Source organism: Mandrillus leucophaeus, unplaced genomic scaffold (assembly GCF_000951045.1).
Source record: "Mandrillus leucophaeus isolate KB7577 unplaced genomic scaffold, Mleu.le_1.0 Scaffold136, whole genome shotgun sequence".
Lineage (NCBI taxonomy): Eukaryota > Metazoa > Chordata > Mammalia > Primates > Cercopithecidae > Mandrillus > Mandrillus leucophaeus.
The window spans coordinates 3,680,618-3,694,120 of record NW_012101321.1 but is presented as its reverse complement, the minus strand read 5'-3'; the positions used below and the strand labels follow the sequence as shown (position 1 = coordinate 3,694,120).

Genomic DNA, 13,503 nt, shown 5'->3' with positions numbered 1-13,503 from the left:
TTTGTGTGATAGAGTAACTGTAGCACAAATATACATTTTTCAAGGGCAGCATTTGTGAAGTCAGGAACACCCAGGATTCAGTGTCTGCATCAGACTCTTTCTGTATAGGATTTGGCTGGATTACTGGGAGCTACTCAGCCTTTACTATTCCTTTATGTTTCTGAACTTAGTTCTCTACACCTGTGTACAATATCCTCCTCAACATCTTTCTGCTTAAATCTGTAACTGGATTTCTTTTGCTTATAATTAAGAATCAAGCAGTGTTTTGACTGTATCTTTAAAACATGAAGAGAAAAGTTCCCGCTTGGAATGTGCTACTTGGACAGATGATGTCTCTGAGAAAAGGAAGGGCATTGGGCAACCACTTACTTCAATTTGAGTACCTTTTCCTCTGAATGTAATAACTCTTTTGGGCAACACAATCTATCTTGTAAGGGAGCCCTTTTCAGATCTCAGGCATTTGGAAGGTCACCTAGGGCGTTTCATGGTTAGGAAGTTGAGCCAGAGAAAATTACAATGGTCCATCCATGTGGTTTTTATTACAGGGAGTGTCCCTACCAGCCTTTTGCATGGAAATATGCTTCAGCTATTGTGCTACTACATTTCAGTATGTAAATCTTTCACTATAAGTCTAAATATTTCTCAAGGTAGAATTTATCAGAAAAAAATACAAATTTCTACTTACAACAGCAATATTGCAATATAGTTATGGCAAATTACTGATTATAATATTCAAATTTCTATTATCTTAATGGACAAATGTATTATACCTATCAACATTTAATAAAATTTTCCAGTATTTATTTCAATTTGCTTTTGCTTGATATGGTCATGTCTTTTTTTTCTTAAGTAATTTATTCAACTTTTGGAGAATTCCGCCATCATATGACACTTAGTATGACTTCATTTCCGTTAGTGTGTTTCTTATCAGTTTGGAAGAGATCTTTATATGTTAGGTTTTTTAAACTTTGTGTCATATTTCAGCAAATATATTGCCAGTTTGACTTTTTAACTTTGAAAAAGAAATGCTATAAACCTATAAGAAGATATCTTGACCACATTTATTGAAGTCTAACCTTATCTAAGCATTTAGGTATGAAAATATCAAAAAGGTCTTTATTCAAAAGTCTTATAAAAACAAAACGGAAAATTTTTTAAATGACTAAACCTATACACAGTGAAATAATAATTGAACATTCTAAATCGTTATCTCAATCTCATATGCATAAACACACACTTACAAATATGCAAGCCACAAATACCACTATGTGTGAATCTTATATTCACTTCCCCATCCACTAAGAAACTAGTGAAGACCTTATTCCATGCATAGCTAGTGGACATGTGTCTCTCCTAGGTTTGGTTCCTCTTGCACTTTTTCAGGCCTCTCCTCTGTGTCCATGTTGCTTGCTGTACTCATTTTGATCTGAGTCAAAGAGATTATTTTTACCACTATCTGAAGCATATGCCTCAATCACTCTACGTCTAATTGCTCAGTACAGAAACTTAAATAAACATTCTTGGTCAACTTTATCATTAAATATAAATAAAAGTATATTGTTTCCCCCACAGTGTACTCTGAAAAACGTTAAATAGCAGCTCCTAATTGCCATAGAAAGGGTACCTCTCTACAGGCCGTGGTTTTTATCTTCATGTTTCTGGTGTGAGCTCACCTGAATTAGCTCTATTAGCACCAGGTGGGAGTATTATCTAGCGTTGGCTTTTGGCAGGAAACTCCAAACATTGGAGTTTCCTGACCTGAGAAAAGACTCCACCATTTGCAATGATTGGACAATTCTGGTACCAGAATGGTCTCATGTTTTACAGTGCTCTGGAGCTGGACAGACTTATGTTTGATTCTCAAAATTCATTCTCATCTATGTCACTTGCAAGATGTCCAACTTTGGGTAATTATGTTACATCTCCATGCCTCGTTTTTCACAATTACTAAAGAAAATTATACAACCTGGAGAAATGATACCACCCCAATTCTTGATCACCAACCTCAGTGAGGTTCTCAAAGTGGCCTGGAATTTCATGCATGCTTTTTAAGGCATCTCTCTGCCATTTTCTGTAGTACCTCAATCTCCTCAAACATTCAAACCCATCTAAATGCTTACTCTCACCAAATGGCCCAATTCCTTACTTCACAAATGAAGAAAAAACAATTAGTTTATTGCAACCTCAACTTCCCACCAGCAAGTCTAAATACTTAACTGCATCTACATATCTTCTTCTCCTGCAACAATGCAGAAATATGTTTCCTCTCACTTAACGCTAATCTTGTCAAGTATCTTGGAAATCCACCCCCTCCAATCTCCTTAAAGGCCTTATAATACAGATTATCTTCATCTTTCTTGTATTGACAACCTTTCCCTCTTACTGGCTTCTTCCAATGAGCATTTAAGCATACATAAATATTTTTTATCTTAAACTATCCTTCTCTAAACCTCATAGTGCCTCAATTTATCTACTGCAGATGTTTTCACTGCATGAACTTACTGTTACTAGAGCCAGAAAATTCTGTCTAGCAGCATTGGAGACTGTGGACCTAACCCTCTTCCTTCTACTGCCTTTCAAGTGCCTTGATGTAGCATCTTCTGGTTTTCTTCTTACCTCTCTGGTTACTACTTTCATGTTTGTGGAATACTCATCTTCTGCTTCCCTTTGAACGCCAACCAGTTTCTCTCAATCTTTCTTTGTAGGATTCTCTCTTTATATAGTCTCCCTAGACAATGACATGGACTCTCATGCCTCCAGTTAGTATCAGTAATGATGATTCTCAAATCTATGGGTGGCAGCAAGTTTCAAGGACGGCATCCTTGGTCAGGGAGCTGCATCAACATATTTAGAAGAGGTTCCTCAAATTTCAAATCCTCCTGGCCCCAAAATGCTGTTATGTATCCTTCACTCTCTTGAAAATAATTTATTAAAAACATGTATTAGGCTCCTAGTGTGGGCCAAGAAGGTACAAGACCTTGTGAAGACAGGAAAGATAAAATTTCTGTTTTCAGAGGGTTACATTTTAGTGAAAGGAGCAATAATCTAATAAACGAATATAGGTTAGATGGTAGTAAGTGCCACGAAGAACAATAAAGTGCTTTAAAAGAGACAGGGAGTGATTAGAGAGTTATTTTGTACAGGTTAGTATGGGACAGCTTTTCGGTAATGTGACAATGAGCAGAGACCTGAATGAAGTAAAGAAGCAACACCTGGGGGAAGAGCTTTCTTAGAAATATGATGAGATTCATTACCAAAGTGAGGTACTTTTATAGATGAGAGGGTTTTACATTCTTTCTCAGTGAAAGAATTTAAGAACTACTGATGAATCCCAAGTCTTTCTATATGGCCCAATCTCCCTTCTGAATTTTGGACCCATATACTCAACTGCTTCCCAGACATCTCAAGGATTTCCCACAGAAGTTTTAAGCCCAGTGTTGAAATTTGGACTCTACCTTCATTCCTTTCTACTGCTCCCTCCTGCCTGCCCCTCCCCTTAGATTCTGCATTTCTCAACCATACACCAGATTGCTCAAGACAAGAACCTGGGAATCATTCTTGACTCCACCCTCTTCCTTATCTCCAAATACAACCAAACCCAAGAGTCCTATCAACTGTCCATTTCCCCACCACCACCATGCAGTAGATTACTGAAAAAGCATACTAGTTGTTCTCCTTCCATTTTGTCACCCTCTCCTCCCAATCCATTGTCCAAAGTCAGTAATTTTTCAAAAATACAAATATATTTGTGTCACTGATCTATTTTAAAGGCATCCATTCTCAGACACCAAGTATAAACTCCTTATTAAGGTTTCTAAGAACGTTATTAATCTGATTCCTACCTTCAACTTCCTTTACTGCCATTGTCCTCCCAACTATGCCCCAGCCCCTTAAATGTAAATAGTTCACCTAAGCTCATTGATATGGTCTTTCCTGTGCCTCTCAGCCTCCCAGTACACCTGACAAAATAAAGATACCCCTCACCGTCCAGATCTCAGTTTATTGGTCTTATCCAATTGCGCATCAAACACACTTGGGGTTAAATGGCCTTTCTAAATGCTATGATGATACCTAAGACTTCTTTCAGTTATCTGCATTACTCACTAGACTATGTACGCTCTTCACACACCAGGCAGGAAATTGGACCCAGTATATAGTGACTATTATCAAATTAAAAAATACATATGTTATTGAATAAATGAACATAGGCCTACAGGTACTTGTGAGTGTTAGCACACATGTTATGTAATAAAACTGTTCTATACAACAGGAGTCCCCAACCAACTGCTCTGTGGCCTGTTGGGAACCAGGCTGCACAGCAGGAGGTGAATGGTGGGTGAGCGAGCATTACTGCCTGAGCTCCTCTATCAGGTCAGCGGCAGCATTAGATGCTCATAGGATCAAGAACCCTATTGTGAACTGCACATGCAAGGGATCCAGGTTGTGTGCTCTTAATGAGAATCTAATGCCTGATGATCTGAAGCAGAACAGTTTCATCCTGAAAACATCCCTGCCCCTGCTCTCGTCCATGGAAAAAATTGTCTTCCACGAAACTGGTCCCTGGTGCCAAAAAGGTTGGGGACTGTTGCTATACAAGGTGCTCTGTCCTATAGGGTTCACGAATAGGTTCAAATTTTGTTATTATTTCTGTTTTGTTCTTTTGAGACAATTATAGCAAATTCCTACTTTATCAAATTTTCAAAGAATTCTATAACCTCCAAAATATTGAAGATCATTGAGTTATGTATAAGACGTTGTTAAGGTAATAATGAAACTCAGATTCTCCAGGGCTGTTCCAAATTTACTGATTCAACAAATATTTATTAAAAGCCAATTTCAAATACTTTTTATTATTGTAGCTATCAACCATTCCAATGTCCTGGAATTTCAACATTTTTAGTCAATAGCAATCAAATATATTTAATTTAGGATTAAAACTTTAAAATTATAAATATTTAGAGAAAAATATTGAAATTAAGTAAGATCTTAGAAGCGTTACATCAAGGAATGAACCCTGTTTTGTGTCTTTATGATTCTGTAATATCATTATTACTTATACCAAAACACATGCAAACAAACAGCACAAAAATTTTTAAAGGGAAATGACATTTTTAATTGTGGAAAAAATATTCATATTAAAATATAGCAATCTCTGTGGTCTTTTGATGTATGACTGGTAAGACAATTTGATGCTGCTTCATTATTTCCAAAGAATTCCAAATTAAATTTTTCATAGGGAATGGAAATCGTACGGTCTCTTGAGTAATCTTAAACTTCTAGCAGACACTGTCCACAGCAACAAACTCTGAAGTGGCAGTAAAGCAATATGACTATGGAAGTCTCCCAGTGGAGGAACTGCCACAGTGCTGACAATTATTCAGTGATTTGCAGTGCACCCTCTAGATCAGAAAGTTATGAAGAATTCCCCCAACAGCAACCCTTCACATAGGCACAGTCCAGGAAACTTACTATTAACTGCATTACAGGGTGTCACACTAGGATTTTGACACTAGGCAAAACAACTTTAACCACATCAGCAAAGCAATCATCCAACAGACAAAGCACCATGCCAATGATGGAATAAAAAAGAAAATCATTGATCATAACAAATTTTATAACCAAATAAAAGTAAACAATCTACTTTATATTGGCTCTGATCTTTTAAAAGTACTTCCCATTCTTTTTATCTCAAATCCTATCTCCGTATAGAAATTCAGCATTTTCCTTATCAATTAAATCACTCCTTTTCACCCTCATCTTTGGCCCATTCTTCCTCTCTCAATTTTTTAGATTCATTTTTGTCCCAGAGGTTATGAATGATTCTACAATTCTTTCTGATATTAGGAAATGCTATAATTAAATTATATAGCATGTATCAAATGTGTGCAGACAGAACTTTAAGGATGTGTGTGTGTGTGTGTGTGTGAGATCTCCTTAGACTGCCATGATAAACTTCTACAATTATGTTAATTCATCCACTCAATAGGTATTTGTTGAGTGCCTACATATAATCAAATACAATAGGTATTTGTTGAGTGCCTACTACATACAAAACACCATTCTAGGCATTTGAATACAGAAACAAACAAGACAGACAGATACCTGTCTTCATGGAGTTTGCAATCTATCTAGCCAAACTAAAAAATATATGTATACAAACAGAGAGATAAACAAGAAAAAATATTAGATTATACATGCATACAGTTAAAATGATAGAGTATATATTATGTGTCAAGGTAGTCTGTGGTGCTGTGAATAGAAAAATAAAGAGTATGTGCTTCCAAATAAGTCATATAAACCATACTGTCCATGTCAAACATGTAAACAGATGATAATAATGTAAAGAACTGGACACAATAATGACCAGAAAAATGGAGAGATCAGCTCTGCTTGATGGACAAGAGAGGGTGTCTAAGTGAATATACTTTAGGAAGATCTTGAAAGATGAATTGGAGTTTATCAGAAGATAAGGAAGGCAGAGGAGAGAACAGCATGAAAATATAAGATGACAAGAAACAATCAAGATTTGCAGTTTGCTAAAACACAGAGAATATGTCAGGGGGTATGATGTGATGAAGCTTGACAAAATGCAAGAGCCAAAACAGGGAGGTCATGTGTACTATGTTATAGTTCCTACTATATCCTGTAAGCAATATAGGCCCTCAAAAAGATTATAAAAAATGAAATAAGGTAATAACAGTGGAATTTTTCAAATATGGTACATGGCAAATAGATTTGACAGAAGTAGGTCTGTAGGCATAGAGATCAATGAGGCAACTATTGCAATTCTCCATGTAAGGGTAGATTAAAGGAAGTTCTGGCAAGGAGCACAAAGAAGAGCAGTTCAACAAACATCATGAAAGTGGAACCAATTGAATATGGGAGTGAAAAAGTTGAAAGAATCTAAGAGACATCCAGGTTTATGGCTTGAGCAATGAGTGGTAGAACAGTTTATCAATATAGATAGTTATAGGAAAGAAAGAGCTTTGTGGAGTAAGAAAATCAGTTCATTTCCCATTGTGGAGAAATTTAATTCTAATTTAACCATAGATCTTTTAATGTCTTAGACAGACATGGGTTTGAATTCTAGCTCTTTCACTTACCAGCTGTTTGACTTTGGGCAAATAATTTGCTTCAGTTTCTTCAGCAATAAAACAGATATAGCAGCTACCTTACAAAATTATGGGATTAAGTATATGGAGTGTTTACCTTTTGCCAGAGTTTTACATGTATTATCATGTTTAATCATAACTACATATGTGATTCACATACATATTAATTTACACATGTTAGTACATGTAAACATGTATACCCAGAGATAGGCAGATGGATTAACTCTAACAGTATCACCACATTGTCAGAGAAATGTGTTCAGGATGCCCACTGCAAATCTATTCCAGAGGTTTTTCCCAGAAGATCAAGGAATCGGAGTGGGCACTACTAATATATTTTATTTATAGTTGATTTCCCAAATTCCTTATTAGCAGTAAAACTTTAGCCCTCAAGGTGAGGACATTTTGGGTTCTCTCAAAGGTTTTCCAAGATGGACCCACTGAGGTTCATCTGCATTTGCCCAGCCAAAATGGGTCTGCATTATTTATTTTAAAAATCAGAATTGCAATCTATGAAAGTTGACCAGGTAGATATTTGTATGTGTGTGTAATTCTTTGAAATTGAACACTTATGCACTGAAAGAGTACCCAGGAGTGTGGGAAGTGAAGGAAAGTTGCTCTAAACAGAAAATGAGCAGATAACAAGGAAGAAACAACTTTAGTGAAAAGTTATTTCAAAATATCCTTGTTTAAGAATAGGTGGTCCCAGAATTGCTGAGTTAAGGATAAATGAGGCCTTTTGTTTGGAGTCTCCAACTTTGCACAGTCTAAAACTATCATCATAGCAGATTATTCATCACATTTTCTTAAAGTATGTACACCAAAATTTAGTTGGATGTGGTAGCAGGCACCTGTAATCCCAGCTACTCAGGAGACTGAGGCAGGAGAATCGCTTGAACCCAGGAGGCAGAGGTTGCAGTGAGCCACGATCATGCCATTGCACTCCAGTCTGGGCAACAAGAGCAAAACTCCATCTCAAAAAAAAAAAAAAAAAAGTATGTACACAGAATTTTACTTAGAAATATTAGAGGCATATTGAAAAATTTTACTTAATTGAATCTAATGAGAAATTTTAAACACATTATAATATCTGATGTATAGCTTACCTTGGTCATTACTCTTTGCAATCTTTTGCGTTCAAGCCATCCCCTGACATGCGCCTGCATGATGGTGACCATTCTAATCAATTTTGGGGTAATCATGAATTTTTTTCTTTCTCGGAATACTTGGAAGATTTCTATGTGTGGTCCAATTCTTTTAACTTTATTGTCATGTTTATCAGTTTTATTTGGAGTATCTTTTATCCTAAAAATAAAACAACTTCTTATTATAGATAATATGAAAAATTAACACTTCCACAGTTTTAAATTCTTTCAATGATGAATACATTGAAATAGGAAATATATTATAACTTGTACATAGAATTCAATGCATGTATATACAATTCAAATATGTCAATAAGGTCCTCCAAAGAAGGTTGAATATGCCAAGATCAATATTACATGGATAAAATTCACCTTCTGAAGAAAATAAATCCAAAAGAAAGTGAATTTTTCAGTCTATCTACAAGTATTCAAAAGAGAATGTTTTCATATGACAGGGCAGATTAGTTCAAATAATTTTCTTGTCCCAGAAGCTATTTTAAACTACAGAGTAATTCAAAATTATTTGATTATTTGACACTGATATTCTGTTAACCAAACATCATCAGAAAAATAACTTTGATTCAAATACTTTGAATTGAGAGGCTCTGTACTATGGTGGTAGGATCACGGCCTTTAGGATCAGCAGACGGGAAAGGTGATACCGCAAACAATGACCAGTCTGCAGTATTGCTATGGGTGACTTGGTGGTTAATAATGAGTGTCAACTTGACCGGATTGAAGGAACAAAGTATTGATCCTGAGTGTGTCTGTGAGGGTGTTGCCAAAGGAGATTAACATTTAAGTCAGTGGGCTGGGAAAGGCAGACCCACCCTTAATCTGGGTGGGCACAACCTAATCAGCTGCCAGTGCAGCTAGAATATAAGCAGGCAGAAAAATGTGAAAAGAGAGACTGGCCTAGTCTCCCAGACTACGTCTTTCTTCCATACTAGATGCCTCCTGAAACATTAGACTCCAAGTCCTTTAGTCTTGGAACTCCAACTGGCTCTCCTTGCTCCTCAGCCTGCAGACGGCCTATTGTGGGACCTCCTTATGGTCATGTGAGTTAATACTTAAAAAATTCATATATATATATAAATATATATATGAATTTTGTATATATAAAAATTCTTATATATATATAAATGGAATATATATATGTTCCATTTGTTCTGTCCCTCTAGAGAACCCTAATACAGTGACCCTAGTAGCGATTAATAACATTTGAGAAAATTGAAGATTTACTACCATTAACAGATTATCTGTAATCTTGGTAACCTTGTGTCAGCTTTTTCTTTATATGTATATACCTGTTATGTTTTATATATGATAGCCAGTTTTTCGAAGTCTTCCAAAGTCCAAAGTCTAGTTCCCTTGCAACTTTTAGCATATAAAAATGCTTTCTTCTTCTTAATGTTTTTATTTCTGCCCTCTCACAAATGGAGTTCCACTGACTGAGATGCCCAGGTCAATTCATTCACCAGGGCTGAGTCTTGCCCCAAAAATGATCTGTACCTACATCTCTGAATCCCAGACTCAAGTTTCTTGATTCTCAGAGTGAATCTCTGACTCACATTCACTCTGTTTTAGCATTATTTTCTTAGTCTGTTTTATTTAATTTTTATGTTAAGTTGATTTTTAAGTCTTGTTCTGTTCTGTACATGGCTATTATTTTTATTCTCTCAGTAACTGAAAAGTGGAGTATGATTTTCATTACTTGACCCAGCCACGAAGTCTCTGTTCAGTGGTAGATGGCAGGAAAACCCAGTTCTGTCTTTCTGTATTTGTCTTTCTGTAGTTTTTCTTGAAGCTTGTACTACCTCCTGAGATTCTCTATATTGTATGTCATTTGAACACTAGCATAACACCATTTTTGAACATTAGTTTGAATACCATTCAAGAGAAAATTTTGCACTCATTAGAATGGAGATCAGCCCCAGATCAAGAAATTTTCATAAGAAGAATTTGTTGTAGATCTTTTTGACTTCCTGACCTTCCTACTCCCAAGTAGCTGCAATGAACCAGTGAGATTTGTTGAAGCACAGAAAATTGTGCTGTATATTTATTTTTGACCTATATCTAACTATGTATAACTGAGGCTGCTAGTTCTCTTTGTGTCTATGTTTGTAAATGAAAAAAAAAGTCCTTTTCCTTCTTGCAAAAGGAAATAAATTAGCTTCGTACAATATTCATGTAACTGGAGCTCTTTTGTATCAGTGGCCGATTCATTCTCTCATTCTCTCTTTTTCACTCCCTTGAAAATGTTTATACATTACTGAGCCAAATATATATCATTTTGTACGCTGAGGGATAGATATCTTATTAAACAAAGCTGCCAGAAGAGCTGAAGAATAGGAAACAAAGTTTTGTATTTGTTTGTTTAAATTAAGACTGATTTTGAATAGCTTAGAAAAGAGGCAGCTCTGCCTTCTAAGAGGATTTTTGCTTGGTTAATATTATACATTTTAGGAATGGGCATTGATGTATGAGATCAAGTGGAATGCAGGTGAAATGGTAATGATTACTTCTTGCTTGTCCATATCATCATGATCTACTATGAAATCAAAGAAATTCTGAGTTGACATCTTTTTCTCATTTCTCTCAGAGGAAATAAGAGGACTGTTATAGAAATAGTTAAATACCCAAACCAAAAAGTGAGGGAAGGTTTCATGTTCTAACGAGATGCAAATAACAAAGGAATATGTGTGATGGTAAGGTGATGTGTAATGTGTATTATTGAAGTGACAGCTCTAGGTCATTAGAGTCTTCTGGTCTCCTAAGTTGCCTTGAAAGGCACAGAGTTTTTAATCCTCTACTGAAAAGTGTGTGTGTGTGCATGTGTATGAGAGAGACAGACAGAGAGATAAAAGAGACAAAGAAAGAGAGACAGAGACAGACAACAGAGACCGAAAGAGAACTGAAGGTTATTTCGGGTAAAAGTTGTAGTTCATATGAGTGATCAGAACTATATTATGTAAAAAATATGAAGAAATGCAAGCATGTTTACAAAATGACGAATGTGATTTGTCTGGTTCTCACAACAATTGAAAAACAAATGAATTTTATCTTAGGTCTGAAACAGATGAACTTTGATCAATACCATATCTCTAGATAACTGGAATGTTAAAGAAAAGACAAGAACAATTTATAGAAGTGAACAATTTATAGACGTCTTGATGGAAAACAAATTGTATTTACAAATAATGAGTTTGAAAAGAAGCGAATACACTAAATTTTGACAATGGTAAATTCTGATGAGCTTAATCATAAAACAGAGAAATGCTTGTGAATCCTTAACTATAAAACATTACATAGGTGGTATATTTTAAAAGTAAAATTAGAATATGATATCACTTTTGTTATACTGACAAACTGATTTTTGATTACACAGTCTGCTCTTAACAGAGGGAAGACCATTCTGTGCCTTCAATATATTTTGCCCAAATATCAAAAAGTTCCTTTTATCACTTAAGTATTCCTTTTATCATGCTTATGAATCTTTTTTCTCTTCTTTGTGACTTTTTTGCAAAGTTTGGTATTCCTAACATTTAAAGTTACTTTGTTACTTGTGTCTCTGTTATTTCTTTTTTACTCAAAAGGCACCTACAACTTCTGTTCATATTTTACTTCATCTGACAATTTTTTCAATATTTTCCCCGCATTCAAGTTCCAAATTTTATTTTATTATTATTATCCTCTTTTTGAGACAGAGTCTCGCTCTGTCACCCAGGCTGGAGTGCAACAGTGCAATCTTGTCTCACCACAACCTCCGCCTCCCGGGTTCAAGCAATTCTCATGCCTCAGCCTCCTGAGTAGCTGGGATTACAGGAGTGTGCCACCACACACTGCTAAGTTTTTGTATTTTTAGTAGAGACGGGGTTTTGCTATGCTGGCCAGGTGGGTCTTAAACTCCTGTCCTCAAATGATCTCCTGCCTCCAACTTTCAAAGTGTTGGGATTACAGGCATGAGCCACAGTAACTGGCCTCAAGTTGCAAATTAAAAGAAAATAATAATAGTAATAATAATGTCTTTTTAACCTAACTTTTGGGTACCCCAAATGGCTTCAGGATCATACCAAAGATGTTCTTCTTCACTTATAAAAGGAGGGCTGCAACACATGACAAGGTACGTCTTGCATGGTTGTTATACAAATGTTATAACAATTTTATTTTTTTAAAACCAAAGATGACTCCCATATATTGGCCCTTACGTTTACTTCTGCATATTAGGACCATTGGCTCAACAGCTTGCCAGCTCCAAATTCAAAATTCTTAGACATTCAGTTGTTTTAAACATGGCCCAAATAAGCATATTTTTAGCCATTTGGAGTCTACTTGCTTTGCCTACACCATGAAATCGCTTCCAACATCTGTTAGACATCAATAAGGCAAATCCGGGGGCTATAAAAGACCTCATGCCACTGCTGCTCTTTGGAGCTCAATGACCCAGAGATTCTCCATCCTGTGGTTGAGTGTCATCATCTAGACATGGAAGTCCCCCCTCTGATTTCCCTCTCCCACAGGAGATCGCTACTCCTTCTGGGTAGGGGCTCCATGTCACAGTCTCTGGAAGGCCTTTGCTGGGAGAGACTTCTCATGCAAGCCTATCCATGTGCTGACCAAATAAAGCTTGGTATTGGCTACTGCCACTTCAGGGTCATGTCTTTTTCTTGACCAGAGCCATGATCCTCGACCTTGTTACAATGGTCCTTATTTTTATCTAATTCAATACTGTATTGAGGACTGTCCTGTTTATCAAATTTCAAAATATAAAAACAGGTGACTAATCAAGGAAAAATTTGGCCTAAGTTGAATATATAACAAATAAAATATTAATAAAGCCGGGTGCAGTGGCTCCATGCCTGTTATCCTACCACTTAGCAAGGCTGCGGCAGGTGGATCATTTGAATCCAGGAGTTCAAGACCAGCCTGAGTCATAAGGTGAAATTCTTTCTCTACAAAAGCAACTATGAAAAATTAGCCAAGCATGGTGGCACATGCTACCATGAGAGGCTGAGGTGGGAGAATCGCCCAAACCCAGGAAGTCGAGGCTGCAGTAAACCATCATCATACCACTGCACTCCAGTCTGGGTGAGAGATTGGGACCCTATCTCAAAATATACATATACATATAAGTTTTTACATTTACATAAACATATTAGAAGCACAGTGTGGTATATTGATGGTCAATTAAAGCCTTCTTAAATCCATACCTTTGCAACGTGATTCTCCAGCCCTACTCATCAAGA

The 13,503-nt window shown here is 36.2% G+C and overlaps 1 protein-coding gene across 1 annotated transcript in view; it reads right to left on the bottom strand.

Moving 5' to 3' along the window:
* Positions 1–13,503, bottom strand: part of LOC105534535 — a 197,502-nt gene that overhangs the window by 132,517 nt on the left and 51,482 nt on the right. Inside the window, exon 4 of the mRNA XM_011973260.1 lies at positions 8,219–8,417. Within this exon, the coding sequence (XP_011828650.1) occupies positions 8,219–8,417 (199 nt within the window). The remainder of the gene's footprint in view (positions 1–8,218; positions 8,418–13,503) is intronic.